The sequence below is a fragment of the Medicago sativa genome, chromosome 1 (assembly GCF_051527215.1).
Source record: "Medicago sativa cultivar Bolivia chromosome 1, Bolivia_mono, whole genome shotgun sequence".
Lineage (NCBI taxonomy): Eukaryota > Viridiplantae > Streptophyta > Magnoliopsida > Fabales > Fabaceae > Medicago > Medicago sativa.
The window spans coordinates 78,554,953-78,580,612 of NC_140749.1; the positions used below are offsets into that span (position 1 = coordinate 78,554,953).

Below are 25,660 nucleotides of genomic sequence, written 5' to 3' on the forward strand. Positions count from 1 at the left end.
AATTGTTTCAAAATGAATGTCACTTTCAGTTTCCAATGCAATAATAACTTTTTCTTTTCAATTGTACCCTCCAATTAATACTCTGCACACTACTTCCAAAGTATTACTTTTAAAACTAACCAATAGTTAATAAGGATAATTTGGTAAAACAATCATTCTCTTTCTTTTAATCATTGCATTTCTTAATATGTGTTTAAACACCTAAAACGACACTTATTTTGAAACGGAGGGAGTATTAAAAAAAAAGAGTAGGTGTGCTAGGGGTCAATAACCTACAAACATGTTTGTCTTCTTCTTCCTAACTTATGCACATTCCAAAGTATTTCCTTATGGTTCTCTGCCAAGAACAAAAAAAAAAAAAAAACTAAAAAAACGAATGTACTACTTTTTATCATACAAAAAAAGTGCGTGCAAATTAGATTTGAAAAGGATAGTTTGAAGCATAGATAGAGTGTATTTCCTTAGTCATTTGGAAAACCAAAGTTAAACAGATTAGTTAGGCAGAGCAGAGTTTGCATGGCTGCTGGCGTTGCAGTTGATGTTGTGGTATCAGTGGTTGCAAAATTCCTGATTGAAGAGTATGGAGTTTTGGGGGATACAGCAAGGCACGTAGAGTGGATTGAGAAAGAGCTGAGGTCAATGCGGGGATTGTTAGAACAGATTGAGCAGCGTGGGGATGGAGAACAGGAACAAGAGTTGAAAGAATGGGCAGAGAAGTTGAAGGACGTTGCTCTAGATGCAAAGAATGTGATAGAAACGTTCGTCATAAAATCAGTGAAGAGGAGGAGGTGGGGAGTTCTGCATTGGTTTGACAAATACTATGTTGGGAAGCAGCTAGAGCAGATCCGCAGGAGGTTGAGAGATGTCTCTCATATTGGAATGAACTTAAACATGGATGTCAGTGTTTCCGTTCAAACCCCAGCTGTAGGAGCAGAAGCACCACCGCCACCTTGTGGTTCTGGTTCGAGTCCCACGACCGCCATCACTACAGTAGTAGCTATGGCCATGGAGAAGCTTGATCACATTCTGAGTCATCAAAATTTAATAACCAGTAATAAGGTGATTGAAATAGTTGAACAAGTAAAAGATGGCCTCAAAGACATGCTAAACATTGTGTCTATATTAAAGTCAACGAATGAAACAGAAATTGTATGGTTGGAAGAGGTAAAGGCCGTTTCTACTTACACGAAAGTTGTTGCCGAAAATTTCATTGCCAGAAGAAAAAAATGGTTAAAAATGGGGAGACTCAGGAAGAAGGTCCTTTATCTTTATGAAGGATATGCTTCAGTATGGGTGTTTAAGAAGCAGATGAAGTATATTAGGAGTTGTGAAATTGGAGATGCACTTCAAAGAGGGTTGGCTTACGGAGTTGTGGGAGACATTCATGAAACAACAACACAAAGATCAACTGTACCCGTTCCAAACTTGTCAGCGGAGAGATTGATAGTGTCGGAACTCATTCCTTTCGCTATTTCTTATGCTACTTCTTTTTTGGTTCCCGATGATAGTAGCTGGGCAGTGAACTTCTCGTTTGTAGTAGTCTCTCAAACTTTCGAAGTTGTTGCAGAACAAACAACAAGAGAGCTTAAACCCAACATTGTCAAAACAACGCGTAAACCGAAGGAGACCACTGAGAAGGGGGGGAGAAAAAGAATAGCGGTATTAAGAAGGCTGATCCGGAGCATTGTCTTTTACACTTTTATTAATTTACCGGTTCTCATAGTGTCCCTATATCTCCCTCTTCAGGTAGCACTCATATTCCAATTGTGTTATCCACTTTATGAAGTTATTGTCTGGGTTGTGAAGCTGTGGATGTCTATGGACAAGAATTTGAAGTGCACCAAAAGAGATTTAGCTTTAATGTGTGCATTTCTTAGCGATACTGCTGCTGCGAGTGAACAAGGCCTGATGAATGAAAGACAGAGAGTATGGGTTGATCAACTGACAGCTGTGGCTCAAAATGGAAAATCCCTTCTTGGCGTTGCTAATGGTAAGGGTGGTTGTTGGAGGAGAAGAATTATGTTTGCTAAGGACATCAACTGCTTCTTGGAAGAGATTCTTAATATCTCCCACAGGAAGACTATATATGGCATTTCAAATATTATTATTCAAGAAGGAACACAGCAAAATACTGTTTTACGTTCATGCCCAAGAATAAACATGCAAGAAGAAAGAGAGATTCAAAGGATTGTTGAACAAGACAATGACAATTCTAGAGCTACGGAGGGCAACCCAGCACCAGCGGCCTCATCCTCATACCGCCCTGCCACAGGGCTCAAACAGGAAGTCCAATCAATCAGAGGGGAAGAGGAATTGATGTGTGCACTGTTTCAAGATGTACTGTATATGAGAGACCTAGATAGAAGATCTACAATCTGGGTGGAGCAAATGCAAGGTGTTGTAAGAGAAATTGAATCTGTCATTCACCGCTTTGATACTGAATTGAGGCATAAGTCAATTCTGACCTACACTTTGAAGTTCTGGACCCGACGTGTTATTAGTGAGGATATCAATGCTATCAGAAACAAAATTGAAGATGCCTCCAGAAGAAGAAGGGCATATGGTTTGGGCAAGACAATTGAGTCGTCTTCATCCTCCACAGTTCATATACTACGAGGAACGACACAATTGTCTCTCGTTGCTAAGGAATCTGATGTCGTTGGATTTGACGATGATGCACAAGTTCTGATGGCTCAGTTACTGTCAGATGAGAAGAGTCGCTGCATTACATGGATTGTTGGAATTGGAGGCACAGGAAAGACAACACTGGCAAGGTTGATATTTAAAGACAAAGCTGTTGGAGATCATTTTGAGTGTCGCCTGTGGGTGTCAATATCTTCAACTTTAGAATCAAACTCAAATTTACATTCAAATTGTACGGCACAACAACTTTTTGAAGAAATTGCCAAGGAGGCCTCCAAGCAAATTAAGGGAGAAGACTCGTCAAGTGAATCCATTCTCAAAACCTTGGCGCATAAAAAGTATCTAATAGTTGTTGATGGCATAGAAGAAACTTCCCAAGTTTACTGGCTGGATACCTTGAAAGATGCCATACCCGATATGTCAACGGGCAGCAGACTCCTTCTTACAACTCGCAATGCAAATATAGCCCGACATGCTGCTCGTACTATAACAACCTTTGTTCACCCATTACAGTTATTAGATGATGAAAGTAGTTGGGTGCTGTTTACAAGACATTTGAAGGTTGATATTCTCAAAGAAGAACTCAAGGTGGTTAGACGAGAAATTGTCAAGTGTGGGGGCCTGCCATCAGAGATACTGAAACTGAGTAATTTGGTTTCACATGAAAAGGACTGGTCAAGCATGCTCAATCAAGAACGAATAGAAAATCAATTACAAAGCTGGTCTGAAACGGTTAATGCAATCAACAAACACTTACCTCTATATCTAACGGGATGTCTATTTTACTTTGGCCTATTCCCTGCTGAATTTGGGATTCCTATTAGAAGATTGATTGCTTTGTTGGTTGCAGAGGAGCGGGTGCATCAGGGGGAAGACCAAGAGCCCCCAGAGCAAGTAGCAGAAGGGTACTTGACAACGTTGATAGATCAGAACCTCGTTCAAATTGTCAAGAGAAAGCACAATGGCAAGGTCAAAACATGCCGTCTCCCCTATGCTTTGCGACAACTCTGGTGGACAAAAGCTAACGAATCCATATTTCTTAACTCCCAAAATACTTCCACTGATTCCAATGCAGACCCAAATAATTCCATCATACGGTGGGTGACAGATCATCTTAATACCGATCATATCTGGTACGATCATATTCATGGTGATACTCACAGTACTAGGAATAATTCAGCTACTATGAGAACCTACTACCATGATGTTCGTTCCTTTCTGTCCTTTGATACTAGGGAGGGAAGTAAACCTGGCCAAGAAGTAGGCTACTTCATGAAGGGGTGTATTTTGGGAAATTGCTTTTTACTCCTGCGGGTTCTTGATCTTGAACGCGTTTACAAGCCTAGGTTACCTAAAATCATTGCAAGACTTTCACAGTTAAGGTATCTTGGTTTAAGATGGACTTACTTGGAGTCACTTCCATCATTTATAAGCAGGCTGTTGAAGCTACAGACTCTTGACCTCAAACATACTTACATACACACTCTTCCTACCTCCATTTGGGAGATGGACCTAAGACACTTGTTCTTGAGTGACACTTTCCACAGCAGATTCCCACCTAAACAAAAGGATCATTTTTCTGCAATCAGGTTTCTTCTACCTCAGCTAAGAGATAATTTCCTGCATGATCTCCAGACATTATGGGGTCTTTTTGTAGATGAGGAGACTCCGGTGAAGGATGGCTTGGACACATTGGTCAATATCACAAAATTGGGATTAGCATGCCAACAAATGTTATTACAGGAAGATGCAATGACAAAACAACTTGAGGCAGTGGCTGACTGGATCGCTAAACTAGATAACCTTCAATCGTTGAGAATAAAATCAAGAGATGAACAAGGGAAGCCTTGGATGTTACACTTGAATTCCTTCAAGAATAACATTAGTCTCACTGACATGTATTTGCTCGGAATCTTAAGCAGTCCATCTATTCTATCTCAATTCCCTCTGAGCCTCATTGAACTTACTCTATCACATTCGAAACTAATGGAAGATCCCATGCAGATTTTGGAAGCTTTTCCAAATCTCCGGACATTGTGTTTACATGCAGAGTCTTACATTGGAAAAACTATGGTATGCAAGTCTAAAAGCTTTCCTCAGCTTCATGTTTTAAAATTTTGGAAGCTGGAGCAATTAGAGGAATGGATTATAGAGCCAGGAGCACTCCCGTGTCTCAGACAATTGGAAATTAGATTGTGTCCTCGCCTGCATATGCTTCCTGATGGACTAAGGCATGTCAACACTCTGCTTGAATTGAAGTTGACAAACGTGGCAATGGAAATCAATGCTGAGACACATGAAAACATCCCACCCAATTGTCAAGTCCACTAAAGTAGCTTCCAGTAGAACATATTTCCATCACTGCACAGCATGGTGAGTACTCGGTTGCCTAATTTTTTATATGTTTGATTTTTTTATCCTTTACTTTCAATTGACACCCAATACTGTAGTTTAATTATGTAAAATACTCTTGACAGTGAGCTGCGGGAGTATATCTACTGTAGCTTGTTCTGAAGAAAGGCTTTCTTGGATCAGCAAACTTCATCAACTTAATTGCTTACCGTGCAAATGAAACTACTATTCGGATGTTGTGGAACAATAAAGGATGGTTTTGCGTTTGGTTCTTTGTTTGATAGTTTTGCGTTTGGTTCTTCGTTTGAAGTGTGTGTATGAGTTTTAAAGTTTGTTTAGAGACTTATAATTTGTATTTTGGCATTGTTTTGTGGAATCATAATATTGTGCTGTGTGTGAAAAATATTTGTATTGGAAAAAGTTATTTTCCTAGACTATTATTAATGGAGCTGTTGTCCTGATTTCTGTGTGGAGTTAAAATACTGATTGATGAGTGAAGGGCGCCAAATTTTAAATTAGGCATTCCTATTATTAAGTCGATTTTTTTTATCCGCCTGAAACCGAGCACGCAATCAAATGTGTAGAGGCTGTCTGTAGTGGATGACCACTTCAATTTGGTGGTACCTTAGATGAAAATCCTCTTGGAAATAACCTGCTTGCTGCTGCAACTTAAAAAGGCTTTGGTTCCTAACATACCATAATGCATTATCATCTTAACGCATTTAATATTATTCTCTTCAAATTAAATCCATATTCTTCTTAATGATTAAGCCTATGGTTTTCTTTAGTTTCCCTTCACTTGTAAACTGTAACTATGAGACAGTCCTCTATATATTTTATGTTACTATTTACCAGTGCTTCTATTCTATGGACCTTCCCCACATATTTTCAACTTTCACTATCATACAATCAGTTTCGTTAAAAGTTCATTGATACTTTTCTATCACAAATCACACCAGAAGCATTCTTCTATTTCCTTAAGCTTAAACCATGGGATATGTTGCATGCTCACCATTAAATTGATTTTACAGTTCATTGATCAAATAAAATGGACAAACGAACCGGTAAATGTTTACAGTTAAAAACCGGTAAATTGATTTTACATATTTTCAGGATTTGTATAGCAAATGCCTTGGTCCTTCCATTGTTGGTGTACCAACTCCTCGATAAACATTTTTATTTTTAAAGAATTCCTCGATAAACATGTGCGGCTTGTGCTCGCAACACCACATTTGTGAATCTAAAAATCCCCGAAAAATAAAATTTACCAAAGAGGAAATGTTAACTTGTGTCCTCAAGACACAAATTAATGAGTCAAAAATGAGAATAATTGTAATCAATGCATTTGAATTTAATATTTTTACTTTTGATTATTTAAGTGTACAAAATTTAAGAGAATGTTTCTACTTTTGTATTGTTTAACATGTGCCCTTAGGACATAACTTGTGCCTAGAGCATATGTTATGATACCAAAGATAGAATTTTTGGATTGCAAATTGCACCAATTTACTATTTCTCAAAAGATTGAAATTTAATTTTGCTCAACAAATACTTTCTTTTTGTGGAAACCTTAACTTATGCCTTTGAGCACAATTTAACATGACTTATAAAATAATGCACACTAAATCTGATATGAGTCAACTCCTTACGAGAATGCAATGAGAGTACACAGGTGAAAGTTAAGTGAGCCATGACTAATGGAGTAATTGAAAAGGTTTTTGACTTTTTGTGAGTGAGATACTAGATATTTTGATTACACGCAACGCATGCATGTGCTGCAATCTTTTCATCAACACAAAAAGACAACAAGAGAAATGAAAGTACTACAACATGCTTCACTCACTCATCTCACAACAAACACAATACACAAAAATGCTTCGTTTAACATCATCACCATTTTCACTTTCTTTCCCTTCAATTTCCAACCTCAATCTTCTTCCATCATTCCCTCGTCCTTCACTGTACCTTCCTTCTTCATCTACTACTTTCCACACTACTTCACTTCGCATTCACACCCCACCACCTCTTTCTTCTTCTTCTTCCCTTTCTTCTTCCTCTGTTGAACAAACCACTTCCATTTCTCAGGTTTATTCAAACACACACACTTTTTTACCCCTGCATTTATGAATTATCATTGTTTCTTGCATTCATAGTTTCATTCCTGAATAAAAATCCTTTTTTTTAATTCGAATTTCTAACTTTTGTTTTAATTATGATTGCCCAGATGCAGGATAATTTGTTATTGTACTCAAGAGCTTATTGGGTCACTCAATCTCTTATTGCTTGGAATGTTGATCATCATCAAAATGGGGTCTGTTACCTACTTTCCAGCAAAGATGCTTCTTTGAATATTTCGAATTCTCAAATTCAAGGTTCTATTTTCTGACTTTCTTCTACTTTCTTTTCAACTTGTAGTGTATGTATGTAGCACCGATACTTTGGATTGAAAGCGGGTCATATGTGGTTGCATTTAGTGTATGTTTGGTTCTGCTTTGACAATAATTGATTTTGAGTCAATTGATTCTGTAAAATTGATTTTGACTTAAAGTGAGTTGCAAAAAAATTATTTGTGTTTGGGTACATTGAGTTGAATTATAAATTTGTGCGTTAGAACAATTCTAGAATCAAAAGCTACTAACTAACTTGAAATAGAATTGCTTTTAGTCTACAAAATTGATTTATCAAAAAAATGCCAAATATAATTTTATAGAGTTAGAATTGCTTTTGACATTTGAAAAGCACTTCTAAGGCATCTAAAAGTGAAACCAAAACCCTCTTAATCCACTTCCATTTTCTCAAGATATTATGAGGGTCCATTTGTCTCTGTTAGTGATTCATGATTTCTAGTTATTCTAGCGTGTGACAAAAGATATTCTATTTCTTTCATTTCATTTATAATTGATTAAAAATGTTCATTGACTCTTTCTATTTGTAATTGATAGGCGAGGATTTGAAAATTAAGCTTGAAGAGGATAAGGCTGGCCTTCCTGCAAATGTAATACACCTTTTTTAGTCTTTATCGTCTTTAAGATTTTTCTAAATAGCAAGCACCGCTAAATACCTCTGATTGCTTTTAGGAATAGACAGTCAATGTAGTCCATAAACTATCGCTCTCTCACCAATTTGGTCCCTAAACTATTAAAATCAACTACAAGTCCCTAAAATATATTCCCATGGTTTAATACCTCATATAACCCCTAATAGTTGGGAAAGGTATGAAAGTATCCCCTGTAAAATAAAAAAACACAGATTTCACCCTGTAATTTTGGATTCTTCATATTTTAACCCTTTACAGGGGCTATTTTCAGACCTCGCCCAAATTACTGGAGCTATTTGAGGCGTTAACCTGATTCTGATCCATCAATTTGGTCCCTCGGTTAACTGGTTTAGGGACCTTTTAGTCGATTTTAATAGTTTAGTGACCAAATTGGTGAAACAATGATAGTTTATGGACTAATTGTTTATTCTTCTTTTTGACAATGTGGTGGCTTTTGAATAAGCACTGTTTAGTTACTTCTGCAAACTTTTTGTTTATAGGTGGTGGAGAAATTTCCACACATTCGAGGCTACAAAGCTTTCAATATGCCTCCCGGTTCAGATATTAAATCTCTTCTTAAATCCCAGTTGGCGATTGTTATTTATGATTGTAAGTACCGGCTGTCTTCAATAGCACATAGGAGTATATTTAAAAGTTATAGGATAGCATATACTTGTGTTCAGCAGCACTTTTATTAGCATAGTTCAGTTAATTTCTAAACTATGCTGCGCTAGATTGTGTAGAATGAAAACTCTACATGGCATGTGCTTTGCACTATATTTGGTGATATTTGGGCTTATATCATTGTAATCTTGTGTAAGTGTGGGGCGAAGAAGCGCCTTGTAGTCATTAGTTTATACTAACAACATTTCCTTTCGTGATTTTGCTCAGCTGATGAGAAATGCAGGGACTGTACTGGTTTGCAGTTACCTGGTGTTTTAGATGAGCTTTTTTCATATAATGGTCCACTCGGTGCACTTTTCTCAGAGGAAGCTGTATCACTTTATTTGTGGGCGCCTACCGCTCAAGTATATTTTCTTCCACTGAAATAACATAAAATTCCTATGGACACTCTTCAACCTTATCTTCATATTAAGATAGATCTTTGCACATTATTTTTTGGGTGAAAACAGTCGGTGCGTGCTTACATCTATAAGCACCCATCAGGAGATGATCCCATAAAAATTGTTCCTCTTGAGGAGGAACACGGTGTTTGGAGAACTAAAGGGCCAAAAAGTTGGGAGGGTTGTTACTATGTTTATGAAGTATGTGTATACCACCCGAGCACTTCGCGGGTTGAAAAATGCTATGCTAATGATCCATATGCTAGAGGGTATGCTTAGTTTTCCTTTGATTGTCTATTCCAAATTATTTCTATAATCTAGTCCGTAAGTGATTAAATACAAAATTCAATTTCCCGAATGATTTGTTGTTTTAACCTCTTATTTTTGTGTATTAAGCAGACTTTCATCAGATGGAAGGCGTACTTTTCTGCTTAATCTTGACTCCGATGAGTTGAAACCTGATGGATGGGAAAATCTGGCAAATGAGAAACCCATTTTACATTCTTTCTCTGATATAAGCATATATGAATTGCATATAAGGGATTTCAGGTAACTATTCACATCTTTAATTTTATCATAGTTATCTTGGTGACCTTTGAAAAACATGTGTATGCCTTAAGCACTAAAATTAAAATAATGTTTCATAAGTAAATAATATGTTATTTTTTAATACTTCTCATTTGAATTTGTCTGATTTTTAGTTCTCCTGGTTTCTCCAGATATCTTTAGGCTTATATTGCTTGCCAGTCGGTAGTTGTCGATACACATTAGCCAATTTCCATAATCTTTAAAGTAGTTAATTATTGTGCTTACTGCTTTGTTTTTAGAAGTATCACTTGGGATTGTTCCTTGCTCTAAAGCTATTAAGTGATATTTTCTTTCTCACTCTAAATTCTTATCACCTTTTGCTTATTGCCATACAGTGCCAATGATCTCTCTGTGCAGCCTGAATTTCGCGGTGGTTATCTTGCCTTCACTTTGACGGTAATCCTTACATCTTAGTCTCTCTAAATTCTAACTATAGAGTTCGATAAGAATAAAAATTTCCATCTTTTATGAATAGATATGGACGTAATTCACTTTTTGTTTGTTTTGCTGCCTTATTATCTTCTTATTTGAATTATCTACATGCATATTTTTGAAGGATTCAGCAGGTGTACTTCATCTAAAGAAATTATCAAGTGCGGGTATCACCCATGTCCATCTATTGCCAACATTTCAATTTGCTGGGGTTGATGATCAAAAAGAGAACTGGAGAAATGTTGGTAAGATTTATAACATATTATCCACTCAATAAAACCTTTTTCGCAATTAAACTCCCTCCTTCAAACATCTTTCAAGGAACTTCTAGTTCTTGAATGAGTAATATTTGGGCCTTTACTCTTATAACTTTTTTTTTTCAATGTTTTTAATTAACTCATTTGCAAATTAAAAATTGGTAATATAAATTTAAAAGGTTAAAGGGAATTTTATGTATATCTAGTGTTAGTTTAAGCTATACTTTCCGCTGTCTTCGGGGAAACTTTCTCTTAGTCTCAGTTACTACTGTGTCGTCAATTGAATACCTATGTCTATGTAGGCATTTCTAAGGTCCATTTAACATTTGTTCCATCCTTCTATCTTGCAGCTTTTTATATGTCCTTTTGTATATATCTGACTTCACCATTCTGATAGATACGTCGGTACTGGAAAGCTTTCCACCTGATTCAGATCAGCAACAAGCTCTTATTACAGCCATCCAAAACTTTGATGGATATAACTGGGGGTAAGTTTATAATACCACAGTGATGGACAATTCAGACACTGATATATGGTAAAGTTTTCTTATTTATGTTCTCATCTTAAAAAGGTACAACCCTGTTCTTTGGGGTGTCCCTAAAGGCAGCTATGCAAGTAATCCAAATGGTCCAAACCGTACAATTGAGTTTCGTAAGATGGTTCAGGTATGAATTCGATGTTTCTTAACCCTGATGTTAAATTTATCGATATATAAGTTGTAGTTAATTTGTTATGTGGAAGAGTAATGCCATTGTCTATTGTTGGTTAAATAAGTTCTTTTGTTGTTTTGTCTCTTGGAATTTATGTACATTGCAGGCTCTTAGTCATACTGGCCTTCATGTTGTGTTGGATACTGTCTACAATCATTTGCAGGGAAATGGGCCCTTTGATGAACATTCTGTCCTTGATAAGGTCAGGAATTATCAATAATTTTTCTTCAGTTGACTTGTAATTATTTTGTTTAGATACATCATACGTATATATGTAGTTGTCCTATTGAGTATTTCTCCATTATTTTGTTAGCCTATCTACTTCTGTGGTGTGAAAAATGTATCTTATAGATTGTTCCAGGTTACTATCTAAGAAGGAACACAGATGGTTTCATTGAGAACAGTACTTGTATGAATAATACTGCGAGTGAGCATTCTATGGTTGAGCGTTTGATCCTCGATGATCTTGTACACTGGGCAGTCAATTATAAGGTGATTGTTTATATCTTCACTCGCCGTGGTGGTTGTTGTTGTTGTTGTTGTTTATATCTTCGCTCGTGCTTACTTGTTTCCTCTTTGATATATATGATTTTGAAACTTGCTGTTTTTCTGTTAATGGAATGAACCTAAATTCCTAAATAGTACATCATTGATTTTTATTTTATAGAATTTATTCCCGCTCATGAAATCTTTATTGGAGATTCTTTATCTGATTTGTAGAGAGATTAAGCAGTCTGCAGCTTTGTATTTTTGTTGTTCTTTGATGTATTAGTTATCCTGATTTGAAGGATTTTTTATCCTCACCTTAATTATACTTTCCCTTCAATTTTCTAAAAAATATGTATTGAGATTCCATAAATTGATTTTCATTCATCGTAATATTATTTTTTTTCTTTTCAGATTGATGGGTTCAGATTTGACCTTATGGGTCATATAATGAAGAGTACAATGGTATGTAATGTAACTCACTTTGGCATTTTACTAACTTAATATGAAAATATATTATAAAAAAAATGCAAGATATGGATAGACAAAAAATAAGAGCTAACAAATATGCTTTAATGTTATTTCACTCGGTTATGGGTCACACAGAAAAGAACTTCAGCAGTTTCTGGCCCTCTGATTTTGGATTATGGGTTGAATCCAATTTTTTTTTTAATAAAAGATGAATCTGACATCATAAATCAATGGATGATTATAGAAAAGAATTCTTAAATGAATGTGTGACAAGGAAATAAAATAAATGAATGCATGACAAGGCTAATATGGTTGGTCATAACCTGGCTAAGGTGGCCATATACAACACCAGTTCTCAGCTTTATTTTGACACTCCTGCTTGTATTGATTCTTTGATTTTTAATGAAATGCATTAGTTTTGTATTGTCAAAAAAAAAGGAAATAAAATAAATGAAATATGATTTCGTGACATGGATGCAGGTGAAAGCAAAAAATGCTCTCCAACGTTTAACAAAAGAAAAGGATGGAGTTGATGGTTCAAGCATCTACATGTAATTGTTCTCAAATGTTGTTTTTTTATTGAGTTACACACATTGATGAATTTTTTTATGATCTTTATCCCTCTTCATTCACATGTTGTCTTTTTTCCTCGTATTAATTTCTTTATTTTTATTTAATTGAAAAACAGATATGGTGAAGGATGGGACTTTGGTGAAGTTGCCAAAAATGGGCGTGGGATAAACGCTTCTCAGTTCAATCTTGCTGGAACACAAATTGGGAGGTAGGCTTTGCCTTTTTCCACCACATGCTGCTTAATAATCATTCAAAACGTTTTTTCTTTCTACATGTACAAGATAGAACTTCTGGTTTAAATGTTCTTTTTGGTTTTTGTATTTTTTTTATTAAGAAAGAAGTCAATTCAAACATGCATCTGCCGATGTAAGTTCAACTGATATGGTTGTTACGTTCTAATTTTTAACTATTGTCCATCGTTACTTAAACTTCTGATCGTTGAATTTTAAACTGCTCTATTTTTTTTATTGTTGATTTGTCTTGCTGGAATGTAATATTCAGCTTTAACGATCGAATTCGTGATTCCGTGCTTGGTGGATCTCCATTTGGCCACCCTCTTCAACAGGGTTTTGTGACTGGTCTACTTTTGCAGGTATTTATTTTCTTTCTTTAATAACTTAATTCCTACTCCTTCTCCTCCCTTCTCAAGCTTCTTGATAATATATTTATATAATTTTTTTATTAAAAAAGACTAGTTTGCAATCCTGTGGCCTACTGATAATTATTCATGTCACAGATTGTATATTTTTGGCCCCTTAGATGTTTTCTGTATCCATTCCTATTAGATGCCCATTTTCCACTTTACAATGAACATCATTGGCTCCACTAGTAGAATTCTAATGTGATTTGTTGCCACAAATTAACATGGAAAAATATGCTCAGCAATCCCTTTTAGTGCTTGCATGCAATTTTAATTCAAAAACTTGAGTGTTGTGTTTTATCCTATTTCTGCAGCCTAATGGCTATGATCATGGAACAGAAGCTAATATGAAATCCATGCTTTCTGCATCAATGGATCACATCCAGGTTTTGGCTTTATGAAATTTTGTATTATCTTTCAAGTTTAAAATATTGGAACACACTGTTGAAATTATTGAATATTGCAGTGCCTGCTGGCAAACTTGATATTTTCATGGTTGGATTTCATGTAAATTTTGATGTTTTATGTTTTTGACTCGCATCCTTTCTTATTTGTCTGTTTCAGCATTTGAATAGGTGTGTCGTTTTATACTTATATCCAAATAGTTAGCATTAAGAATGGGGGAGATGATTAGTAAATTCTCTGTGCAAAATTTTGGAGGGAAATTAGCGCACAATATTTTGACATGATTTTGCATAGATGAAGTTAATTTCTTTGTCTTCTCGTTTACTTAAATTCAAAAGAATTAGAACTTAACTTATACTATTTAGTTTACTTACTTACAAACTCCCCTTAAGATGGATACTTGGTAGCTGTAGCAGCCACAAATTTTATCGATTATCTATCTAATATGCGATCTGCATATACATTTGACGGGACACAACTTTTGATCATATAAAGTAAACAATTTACTCAATTTTTCTTATTTTCTCTTTGACCCTTCTCTCTTAGTTAGTGTGCTTTGTGGTTCTCTGTAACTGTATCAATGCAATACAAAAAATATACATGCATTATTGACTGCTAGAGTTCTGTAACATCCTGTTATCACTATTCCGATCAATTTGGTACATATAAGTCATTCATATTCTTTCATGTTTATTAGATTGGAATGGCTGGAAACTTGAAAGATTTTGTACTAACCAACTCCCAAGGACAAGAGGTATTGACATTGGTCCACTTGCTATGTCTATTGGAATTAAACGTGTACTGTGTGCATAATATTTAAAAAATATCACCATGTCTGTTTCATTTGAATAATTGAATTGTCCTAGTAATTAAGAAATAATATTGAAATTATGATTTAATTCTTATTTCGAAGTATGATCTAGTGTTTTCTTGTTTTAGGAAAGAAAAAAAAAATGTGTATTTAAAAATTGAGAAATAAATAATTTAATATTGTTTTATTCTGCTGAGAATGGATGGTTGTTGGGGAAGTAGCTTATGGAAACTGGTATTTAATAGTAATAATTGACTTTTATTGTTGATAGAATAAGATTGCACGATAAATTTCCAAGAAAATTTTGGTTCTCTCCCCTCCAAGAATTCGAGAGCTTGGTCTCTCCCTCCCAAATAACCATTTCTAATTTTCAGAAGTAACCCACAACAGCCTGTGGTTTCCCTTTTATTCACACAATACATAACTAACTTAATAACTGCTTACTACACAATATCTGCCATAATTGCTATTATAAAATATAATATTTATTTATTTAATAATAATAATAATAATAATAATAATAATAATAATAAATAGTCTCACAGTTGCTTTCGAATTGTGGGCTCTGCAATGTGGAGAGTGGTAGTCCTGACTCATGAATCTTGAGTTTGTAGTGGAGGGCGGCTGTGGTTGGCGTGGCAAGTGATGACAATGTTAGGAATAAGATTAGTTGTTGTTGAGATCTCACCTCGAATATAGATATGGCCAAAGTAATCGTCGATTCCTAATAAGGCTTGGACAATCCTCATCTCTTGAGCTAGCTTTAAGAGTTGAGCAAGACCGAAAACCTAAATTTTTAGCAGGGATTAGAGCTTATCCTAAATCTGTTATTGGACCACCCATATTTCACCACACTCTATATGTTCAGTCCTAAGCGCGAGACAATATTGTTGTCGGACCACCTGTATATGTCCATGCTCCAGATTTGTCTATGGAAGTATTGACGGTAGCTGATGCTGGTTGAGGTGTTAGAGAAGAGTGGCAGCAATGGCAGTAGTAGATAAATGGAGAGGTGGAAGTTATCACAAAGTTGTAAGTACAGGTGGTAGCGATGATGGCGGAGTCAGATGTGGAGATAGTTCTTGAAGTATCAAACTGAGGTGGTCAAAGCAGTTGCAATACATGCATGTGAGCTGAAGAGAGCGACTAGAATCAGAACTCTTGGGCTCTGTTTGTGGGTTTGGAGGGGTAGGGAAGGGAAAAATAGAGAAATCTTTCAAAAAAATTTGAGTGTTTTTGTAGAGAATGATAAATTAATATTTATGATTAATGTATTTTTAATTTTGAAAGTATTATAACAACATATATTGGGTTGGAAAAATTACCCAAAACCCTTCAAACTCCTCCTCCAATACAATTTTTTAGTTCCCCCAAATTAGGGGGATTTTGTATTAAGAAAACTAAACCCCCTCAAAGCCCTTGCCTCCCATAGCTCTCCATTCTTTCCATTTATTCCTTCCTTTTTTTACAAGCCCTCCCTTCTCCTCCCCTCAAAACTCCCAAACAGAGCCTAAAAGAAAATTTACAGCTAGGAAGTTTGGACCAGGACTAAAGATATATTATCATACATGCTCTATGGAGATCATGGATTTTTTTTTTTTTTTTCATGATATTTTGGAAATAGATACCTGCTTGCAGCTTTGGTTTGTTTGTTACTCTGCATACATGCAACAAATTTGTGAACCTAATATGCACAATAATGAAAATATTGGTGCTCTTTTTATGAGAAATCTTGCCAAATAACTTATTATGATTTTATCAGGTGAAAGGGTCGGAAGTATTAACATATGGTGGGACACCCGTTGCATTTGCCTCATACCCCATAGAGACTGTAAGTGTATTCCATAGTATATCCCCTGGCCCCACTTTTCCACTTCTATAATTCTCTATATTTTTGAGAAATGATCAAGATTTTAAATTATCAATATTGAACATCTTTTTCAACAATGTGGCTGTCAAAGAGGATAAAAACATTTTAACATCTTTAGTTGTTTACTTTTTCAGGTCAATTATGTTTCTGCTCATGATAATGAAACCCTCTTTGACATTGTGAGCTTAAAGGTAATTTGATATGGTCAATATTCTCGACATTCTATTTTGCACATGCAGTTTATTTTTTTCTGGGTCTCTGGTACAAGTTCGTTATTTATTTTATTCACTTTCAGACTCCGTCGGATATCAGTGTGGCTGAGAGATGCAGGATAAACCATTTGGCAACAAGTGTTATAGCATTATCACAGGTAAAATGTTGGCTACTTAAATCACGAGATTTTGTATTTCTTTTATTTATACTGATCTTATGTTGGAGGCTTCAGTAAGTGCAACAAATAGGATAGGGTAGGATAAGACAATCTAGAGTAAGAAGTTATTTTTTGACAAAATATATTATAAGTTAATAAACTTGCAAAAGTATAATCTGATTGTTCAGCAGATTGTAACTGTCAATTTCTTATAGCGAGACTATTATGGTACTAAAGAATTTCTGTTCTTAGGGCATACCATTTTTTCACTCTGGTGATGAGATACTCCGCTCAAAATCACTGGATCGAGATTCATACAACTCCGGGGATTGGTTCAACAGGTATTCTCTACACAATCAACTTCTGCTATGCGTATTAACTATCATTGTCCCTGCATTAAATTTGCCAAAACTAATATCATCTGTATCATTATAATGGTCTAATATTTTTAGTTGTTGCTTTGTTATTTTATACAGATATAGTGTCACTTATAATGTGCTTATTTCACACCTAACTTTTCTTTTAATCTCGCAATTTCAGGCTTGACTTTACATACAATTCCAATAACTGGGGTGTTGGTCTTCCTCCACAGGAGAAAAATGAAAAACACTGGTCACTGTAAGCATTCAAATACTTCATTATCATCATTTAGTGAGTGGTCTTCAAATGCATGCCTTAACGGTGCAGATTAACGAAATATTTTATTATTAAAAGTATGACATTCAATATATTATTAATATCAACTATCAAGTCTTACACTTTTCTGCAGATAATTTCTAAGCGCACTTGTTGGCATTGCTTCATAAAATATGCCACACTAGGACACCGACTTACCCAGCATTACATTGATAAAAACTTATTATCTGTTGGGTTGTTGCAGTTGTGATTTAAGGAAATCATTTTGTTTGTTTACCACTTCTATTGCATTTGTTTACTACTTCATGATCTTGAGTATCCTTTAACTTTTCAGAATGAAACCAAGACTGGCAGACCCATCCTTCAGGCCTCAAAGGATTGACATCCTAGCTACAATGGACAATTTCTTAAACCTGTTGCGTATAAGGTATTCTTCACCACTTTTCCGCCTGAGGACGGCAAATGCTATACAGGTGAGATGTTTTAAATTTCATCATTATGTAAAATTACTTCATCAATCAGTACATAGATACTGAAGTTCTTAATCAGCTTAAGAAATATTCTTTTTCAGCAACTAATTATTTTCATCATGCTAATCAACTTGAATTCTGAAGTATCAAATTCAGCAGTGTTAATAATTAAAATGCTAATGATTATGATCATCACCATTGGCAATTGTCATTGTTATCGATCTGAGTAATAGTTTTTCAAGCTTTAATATTTTGATTTCTGGTGTCATTCGCAGCAACGAGTACGCTTTCACAACACTGGACCATCGCTGGTTTCTGGAGTCATAGTGATGAGCATTGAAGATGGTCATGATGGCTTTCCTGGGTTGTCTCAGCTGGATCCCATGTATGTTAAAACATATTGCAATTTTTTTTTTTTTTTTTTATGACTAGGACATGCTTTAGTTTTGTTGATAATTGTGTTGGGCAGATATTCGTTCATTGTTGTCGTTTTCAACGCGAGTCCACAAGAAATATCATTTGTTAGCCCTTCCCTGCAATCAAGAAATCTTCAATTGCATCCCGTTCAGGTACAATCACTTTCATCTTCAATTGGTTGAATTTTATCTACTTATAATTTCAAATGAGGCGTTTGATTCCATGGTGTGTACTGTGTTGTAGGAAATGTCATCTGATGAGCTTGTTAAGAGTTCAAAATATGAGGCTTCTTCTGGTTGTTTTGTTGTGTCTCGAAGGACGACAGCTGTGTTCGTCGAGCCAAGGAAAATGTAAAGTGAATGTGAATGCTTTGTTTCGGGTGTGGATATTAAGCCGATAATAATGTAATAATTACAAGTGATTATGATGCTAGTTTTGGTTCATCAGGATGGTTGTTTTGTGACCTTCACAGTCACACCTCAAAACACTTTTTTGACATGTCGCGTACTTTCACACATAAATTTTTCGACATCCATACAACTAGTACAAAATCTTTATTAGTATAGCATTACAACTGATACATCTAGTCCTTCAAAAAAAAAAAAAAATTGATACATCTAGATTCAACAAAGAAACATGCGGTAAAATGACAGTAATACATCAAGGCAAAAAAAAGAACCATACATGCTCTAATATTATGGTATCCAAAGCTTGTGGTTTACTACTAGGTTTGGTAACTTCAATGCTGAAAATGAGTTTTGAGTGAGTTTCTAATATGGGTTACCCTGTCTGTATTCACCCTAAATTCTGAGTCAGATACTTCTTCTATTTTGCTAGAGAATTTCTCCTTCTCCCTCCATACATTTTCAAAAGCCTCCCAAAACTTTAATTTTACTCCTCCTAGATTATAAAATCCGGATGGAATTTTTTTGGATTGTACAATCCAGACGCATTGTATATTTTCAAAAAAAAATATAATTATGACTTTTTAATTTTTATACATTCAAACTGTTCAATTTAGATGTGTAAAATACACATTTTAGGACTTTTTACACATCCAGATTATACAATTTAGATGTGTAAAAGGCGTTTTTCAGAACATGAGTCATTTATAAATTGTGGTAGTATGACAACTATGCCACAAGTTATATTTAGGCGTTTTTCACAATAACATAGCTTGGACTTCGAATGCTTGAGATTGATGTTGCTCTCACAATATCTCTTGGAGCCATATAATTTAGTATTTAGGTGATACGAAATCTCTTCAGTATTTTGCACTTTTTCATAATTCTGTTATAGTTTTCAGCATGGTTTTTCGACATCTGACGTGTAGTTAGGTATTTTCTTTGGAGAGTATGGATGTATCAAGGCCGGTCGATGTTTGAGAGTACTCTCTATGTGTTGTAAAAATTTGCATATAGTGTTATTTTTTAGTTTGCCTCTCTTTAAAGTTTTCACGTTGTATTCTTGTATTTCTATTTCACGTTCTATTTTCACTAGCCAAATTTTCCCAACAATTTTGCTTTTTGTTTTTTTACGCATCTAAATAAGAGAATATTTATTCATATCACAATATAATATATATCTATAGATGAATGAGCACCAGAATGTTCATAGCTTGTTCTATTGATAATTTATTCATAAAGTATGATCAAGCTTTTAGCTTTTGATCACGTTAAATGAAAGACATCGCAGTTTGTAAACCTAAATTCTTCATATTGAGTTGAATTGGGACAACGAGTTATTGCGAATCACTTTTTTTTTTTCCTTTTCTCACAGCCCGATTGTTGTGGATTATAAGAAAAAAAATATAGAGAACCTTATTAAATCCGATAATGAAACTCGTAATAAAACCTTAAAACTAATGATGTTAAATCCGATACAACTAACGTTTTTTTCTACAAAATACTTCCTGTAAAATTAGAACAATATTGTTTTATGTTTTAATTAAGATACTAATGTTGGAATAAATTAATATTCTTATTCAAACTTTAAAGTATCGAATTCAAAAAGGATCTCTTCATAGAAGAATTACAAAGACAAGGACTATAACAAAATTTATTTTTGATGACCTAATGATAGAGACATCACAATGCTCTCAGAGCAACAATCAAAATTGCAATTTAAATAACATCAAAACAACAATAAATAGTTTAAAATAATAGTTCATCAATCAAGTGTATCAATCTTGTCATCAACCTCCTTCAACTTCTTCTCAACATGCTTAGCAAGATTTTTCAGTTCTTCAGCAGTTAGGTCTTCATACAAATTGTTATTTTTCAAGTTCCGTAGCATAAAAAGATTCAGCTCTTGCTCACGATTGTCATGCTTCAACTTTCTTAGTTTGTCCCTTGCTTTAGCAATCATCTGCAGAATGTATCTTTCATGGCTCACATTCTTGTTTTCATCTATCAAAGAATAACTTTGATACCTCTCAATTACCTTCTTGGCATCTTCTGGATTCGGCCAAACCTCAGTCTGAGAATCAAAAGGACTGGAAATTATAGCACAAGCCGGAATATCACAAAGTGTTGTCAGTTCAGTTACCTTCTTTATGAGACCCTTCTTTCTTTTATTGTAGCTTGCCTTCCTTGCCGCGTTATCGGAGATAAAGGCAAGTTTCACCTTCCTTCTCGTCATGGTTGCAAAACAACTGAAAAAAAAGGTTGCGAGAAACTAGAAAGAAAAAAATGTGCGTTAATTTACAAGAAACTAGAAAGAAAAAAATGTGTGTTAATTTCCCGTGGCGTACGCGTTTTATAAAGAGCCATATCACCAGCCCCATTTTAAAATATGACAAGTCATCGTGTGAACGATGTATATTTCCTTGGGTTTGAAATAGAATCATATATTATTTCCATATTTTAGAATGTCTACATTACTGTATTATAACAAAAACAATTTAATTTTGTAAAAAAGATTAATTTATATGGAATGTCACTATAAAAGAATTATATTGTAAAATAATCATAATTACATATCATTGAAAAGATTTGACTATAATCGAAACTATTTGTAAACACACATATGATTGGTTGTGATATTTTTTTTCTTATAAGACAGTATATCAAAATTAAGTTTATTAAAAAATAATTAAAAGTCTTGTGTCATAAACTATTACACCTGATTCAAAAAAAATATTATCACACCTTAATCATCTGGTATTAACTACTTCGTTTAAAAGATTTAAGGCGTTGCTATTGTCACATAATACGATATTTGAAATATGTAGCTTTTATTTGGGGTGCATTGTGCATTGTGAGTTGTCCTCGTGAGCTTAGCTCAGTTGGTAGGGACAACGAATGGTAATATGCAAGGTTTAGGGTTCAAACCCCGGCCACCTTCAAACCCCGGCCACCACAAAAAAAAAGTTGTCATATTATTTGAATTATAATATGTTTATGGCATTATTGTTTGTATACATTAAATATCTCTACGCGTAACTGTAAAGATTAATCGTTTGAGTCTAAAATAGTTTTTTTTTAGTGGTGGTCGGGTTTGAACCCCAGACCTTGCATATATTAATGCATTGTCCATACCAACTGAACTAAGCTCACGAGAACAGTCTAAAATAGTTTTACAAAACTTATCAAAGAAAAAACTATTTGGCAAAAATTGCATAAAATTTTAAAGTAATTATTTTTAAATATTTGCTTTTAAAATATATTTAATCAAAAATAGTAATTATTTTATTTTGTTTTCATTCAAACTTTCATTTATTAAGACTATAATTATTTTCAATATTTTCTCATTTAATTTTATAACCACATTTGTTTTCTACTAATTATTTTCAATATTTCCTCATTTAATTTTATAACCACGTTTGTTTTCTACCTTTCCAAGTATTTGTATTTTTTCTTATTTATCAAATAAATTTTCATCGGTCAAACTAATATTATCTTTAATACTTTGAATTTGGATTTTAATTTGCTATTATCATAATTACAATCATTAATATTTATCTTATTTTTCATTTGCAATCATGTCTTTTATTTTATTTTATTTTTTAAAAAAATATCAATATTTTCTTTCTCCTTCGAGAATATTTCTTGAAATATATATTTTTATTTTGGTTTAAATTTATATTTTAGGAAGAAAAAAAATTCAGGAATTTTTTTTTAATTTGTTAATGTTTCCTTAACAATATTACAACCGCATAGTTTGAAATTTGAATGTCTAAGATTAGGATGACAGTTTGTATCGTAATTCGTAGGTGGAGACTGTCCTATTATGGGTTTCGGAGGTGTAGAACTTTTCCAAGTGTAGATGGGTAAGGGAGAAAGTCCCATGAGGGAGGTTTGGGAAAGGGGAGGGGATCTTACCCCGCCCCTAACACTTTCTTAAAATAACTTTTATTTGTGATATTCAAGTGCTTTATATGTTATTTCTATTTTTAATTTTCATACAACATGGGTATAAATTTTGTTTATATGTGATGTTTATTACAAAAGTATCTTAAAATTTTTATTAATTTTGTGATTAAACTCTAATTGTTTTCTATTGCTATTTCAATTAAAAATAATATAAATTTGATACTTTTTAAATGTTGATTGGGTCTCCGCGGAGCTTCACGATCCACGGGGATGGGGATGGAATAGTCCCCAAGAGAGGAATGGAAACAATGTTGGGTAGCATTTTAGATGGCCACCACGCGATGTTGACATCCCTAATTAATATTAGAGTTGTCAATTGGGTCGACCCGACATAGTCTGCCTCGGCCCAGTTGGCCAGCTCATATAAATGGGCCAGAGAGGGTCGACCAATTTGATTCATGGGATACAAAAATTGAGCCCAACCCAACTAGTAGTGGGCTACATGGCCCGATGGGCCAGCCCGCCCAGTATCTTAAAATGTATTATTTTATTTTATTTTTATAAAAATAAGATGCAATGAACAATACATGAATTATTATTCATCAAATAAATCAATGTGTTCGTAAACTTAGTCAAATGATATATAAACATCTATACGGGATAAGTAGCACAAAAACATCAATACAGAAGTAGAGAGTATTTATCATAACTCACAAAGTGCAACCTTGAAGACGATAAAATTCAATCTTACATAATAAAACTATTTTATAAACAATATTTTTTTAGTATTCTTAAAGGGCCGGCCCGCAAGCCCAAACCGGCCCATGTAAAATACAGGTTCGATGGGCTGGCCCAAAAAGATAGGGTCGTTTTTTCACGCCATTTTAACGGCCCAACCCACACAAAAATAGAGGGTCAATGGGCCGGTCCAATGGGTCTGACCCATTTTGACAGCTCTACTTAATATGGATATTGCTCACTCAATATCTCTCGGAGCCACGATCTAGTTGAATCTGCTATGACAAAATATCTGATTTTGGTTTGTAAAAAAAATATATAATTGTATTTTTTTAGGAGAATATATAATTGTATTTTATTCGGCGAGTTAGCCTGATGGCATAGACATAAAACCTATAGTGTGCTCCACTAAGAGCCTATATTCAAATTCTTTTTATGCCAATATCTTTGGCTAGTCTATACTGATTTTGAACGGACCCTCTGCTAGTAGATTATCGGATTCGTCTCCTCAGATTGATCGATCATTTGATCAAATATTAGATTTTAGAAGGGACCAAGAATAATCAATCACACATTACTAATGCAATCCAATAAAAAAACGTTACTAATAAATTCAATCATCAACTATCACTTTTTTTTTTTTTTTTGAAGAAATCAGATATCATTTATTTTATTTTTTTTGAAGAAAAAATCAGATATCATTTATATTCGACCTATAAACTCATCCATGATAAGCTCGATAATTATTATTTTTTTAAACGAAAAAGCTAGATAATTACTTTTTTTTTTTACAAGAGCCAGGCTAGATAATTACTTATTCGTTGTTTTTTACCACAAAGAACCTAATACTCTTTCATTAATTTTTTTTGTCGCATCGCAATTTCCATTCCTCTCTAGAATCAAACACATTTGAACACTTGAAACCCTAAATCAACAAATCAAACCTTCGTCATTGTATCAGAAGCAACAAATTGGACTCACATTCATCTGGTCACCGGCCGCCACAACCATCGTCAGGTTCTCTTTCTCTTTCGTTTTCCATAACTTTTCGCTCTAAGCTTTTTTATTTTCCATAATTTCCCTCATTTTCTGGCATTGTTAGGAAGCTGAATTACAATGGAGGCCAAATTTTTCCGCTTTTTGAAAATTGTGGGTGTTGGATACAAAGCTAGAGCTGAATCTGCAGGGAGGTTATTGTATCTCAAATTGGGTTACAGTCATGAGGTGGAATTAACCGCGCCTCCTGCTGTTCGTGTATTCTGCTTCAAAAACAATGTCATTTGTTGTACTGGCATTGACAAGCAAAGGGTGCATCAGTTTGCAGCTACCGTTCGCAATTGTAAGCCGCCTGAAGTTTACAAAGGTAAGGGTATAATGTATACTGATGAAGTTATCAAGAAAAAGCAAGGAAAGAAGTCTAAATGATTGTATAATCTTCGTCGATTTGATGAAGTCTGCGAATCAGGTGCACATTGGCTTGACTCTGCAGAATTTTTTTTCCGTCTAGTTTTTGGACAATTTTAGTATTAGAATTCTTGAAAAGAGCATGGATCATCATATTTCAAGTAATAGCATGTTTTTGCTTCAATGTGATTGATATGTATCATTTAGAGCTTATCTTTGTTGAGACATTTTATCTAATTAATAACCGAGAGTTGAAATATTATTACATGGTTCATTTTGAATTTACCTCACATTTTCATTTTAATTCTCTCCATGAAGTTCTAATTTACTTGATCTAGTTGGGTTTTTGCTGATGAATGCATTGAGGGTTTTGGTTAAAGAATCAATAAAATGAAAGTTTGTATTGAGAATATAAGTTCAACACTTATCAATGTAATTCCTAGAATTTGGGTTGAGTTACAAAACCGGATTGTAAGGTGAGAACTGCGATCACCTATAAACTTATGTTCATGTCGTATCTTACCCAATGTGGATGTGGGACACTTAACACACCCCTCATGCCCATGATTGGACATCCAAAGTGTGAGATGAGTGGCCCGATAGTGGTGTCTTGATAGCAGGTAACCCAACAAATTTTGGATAGGCTTTGTCTCTGATATCATCTTAGATATTTATATTTGGCCTAACTGAGGTTTTTAGTTTGAATATGATTAATCAATATATGAACAGTAATACATATTAGTATATTGCATACAAAATCAGACAATATAATCAAATTTATCTATAAGGAAATTCCAATCTCCCTAACCAAAATCTCCATCAAGGCTCTAGGCACATGTCATACAGACCTACACACTGAACTTTTAAGTCAAGCTATATTAGACAAACTAACTATTTGATTCAATATCAACATTGAAGATAGAAGTTTGTAATCAGGAATTAAAATATTATGAGGCAAAGCAAAGTTTACCA

General features: G+C 34.4%; 3 protein-coding genes and 1 pseudogene across 4 annotated transcripts; 3 read left to right on the plus strand and 1 right to left on the minus strand.

Moving 5' to 3' along the window:
- The first annotated feature begins 383 nt into the window (after window positions 1-383).
- On the plus strand, window positions 384-5,456 carry LOC146957783 (putative disease resistance RPP13-like protein 2). Its single transcript, XM_085738989.1, has 2 exons — window positions 384-5,016; window positions 5,121-5,456. The coding sequence occupies exon 1, from the start codon at window positions 517-519 to the stop codon at window positions 4,972-4,974; it is 4,458 nt and encodes a 1,485-aa protein (XP_085595115.1). The 5' UTR covers window positions 384-516; the 3' UTR covers window positions 4,975-5,016; window positions 5,121-5,456.
- A 1,389-nt stretch (window positions 5,457-6,845) lies between these two features.
- Window positions 6,846-18,718, plus strand: LDA (limit dextrinase). The gene is made up of 28 exons (XM_085739001.1): window positions 6,846-7,080; window positions 7,220-7,367; window positions 7,938-7,990; window positions 8,533-8,641; window positions 8,924-9,060; window positions 9,166-9,365; window positions 9,496-9,645; window positions 10,020-10,080; window positions 10,241-10,361; window positions 10,771-10,861; window positions 10,946-11,039; window positions 11,191-11,286; window positions 11,436-11,576; window positions 11,985-12,035; window positions 12,522-12,592; window positions 12,730-12,822; window positions 13,116-13,206; window positions 13,569-13,640; window positions 14,357-14,413; window positions 16,233-16,301; window positions 16,475-16,531; window positions 16,636-16,710; window positions 16,963-17,051; window positions 17,251-17,328; window positions 17,681-17,819; window positions 18,092-18,201; window positions 18,286-18,385; window positions 18,477-18,718. The coding sequence occupies exons 1-28, from the start codon at window positions 6,868-6,870 to the stop codon at window positions 18,585-18,587; spliced, it is 2,877 nt and encodes a 958-aa protein (XP_085595127.1). The 5' UTR covers window positions 6,846-6,867; the 3' UTR covers window positions 18,588-18,718.
- A 1,572-nt stretch (window positions 18,719-20,290) lies between these two features.
- On the minus strand, window positions 20,291-20,961 carry LOC146957785 (agamous-like MADS-box protein AGL80 pseudogene; annotated as a pseudogene). The gene has a single exon (XR_015024090.1). The product of XR_015024090.1 is annotated as an agamous-like MADS-box protein AGL80 pseudogene (transcript).
- Window positions 20,962-24,162: 3,201 nt separating this feature from the next.
- Window positions 24,163-24,973, plus strand: LOC146957786 (large ribosomal subunit protein uL6m-like). Its single transcript, XM_085739025.1, has 2 exons — window positions 24,163-24,301; window positions 24,387-24,973. The coding sequence occupies exon 2, from the start codon at window positions 24,401-24,403 to the stop codon at window positions 24,707-24,709; it is 309 nt and encodes a 102-aa protein (XP_085595151.1). The 5' UTR covers window positions 24,163-24,301; window positions 24,387-24,400; the 3' UTR covers window positions 24,710-24,973.
- Window positions 24,974-25,660: the final 687 nt, after the last annotated feature.

Coding starts and splice junctions, on each gene's coding strand:
- LOC146957783 (XM_085738989.1), top strand. CDS start 517: ATGGCTGCTGGCGTTGCAGTTGATGTTGTGGTATCAGTGGTTGCAAAA.
- LDA (XM_085739001.1), top strand. CDS start 6,868: ATGCTTCGTTTAACATCATCACCATTTTCACTTTCTTTCCCTTCAATT. Junction 12,036..12,521: donor ATATAATGAAGAGTACAATG/GTATGTAATGTA, acceptor ACATGGATGCAG/GTGAAAGCAAAAAATGCTCT. Junction 17,052..17,250: donor TCCGGGGATTGGTTCAACAG/GTATTCTCTACA, acceptor TCGCAATTTCAG/GCTTGACTTTACATACAATT.
- LOC146957786 (XM_085739025.1), top strand. CDS start 24,401: ATGGAGGCCAAATTTTTCCGCTTTTTGAAAATTGTGGGTGTTGGATAC.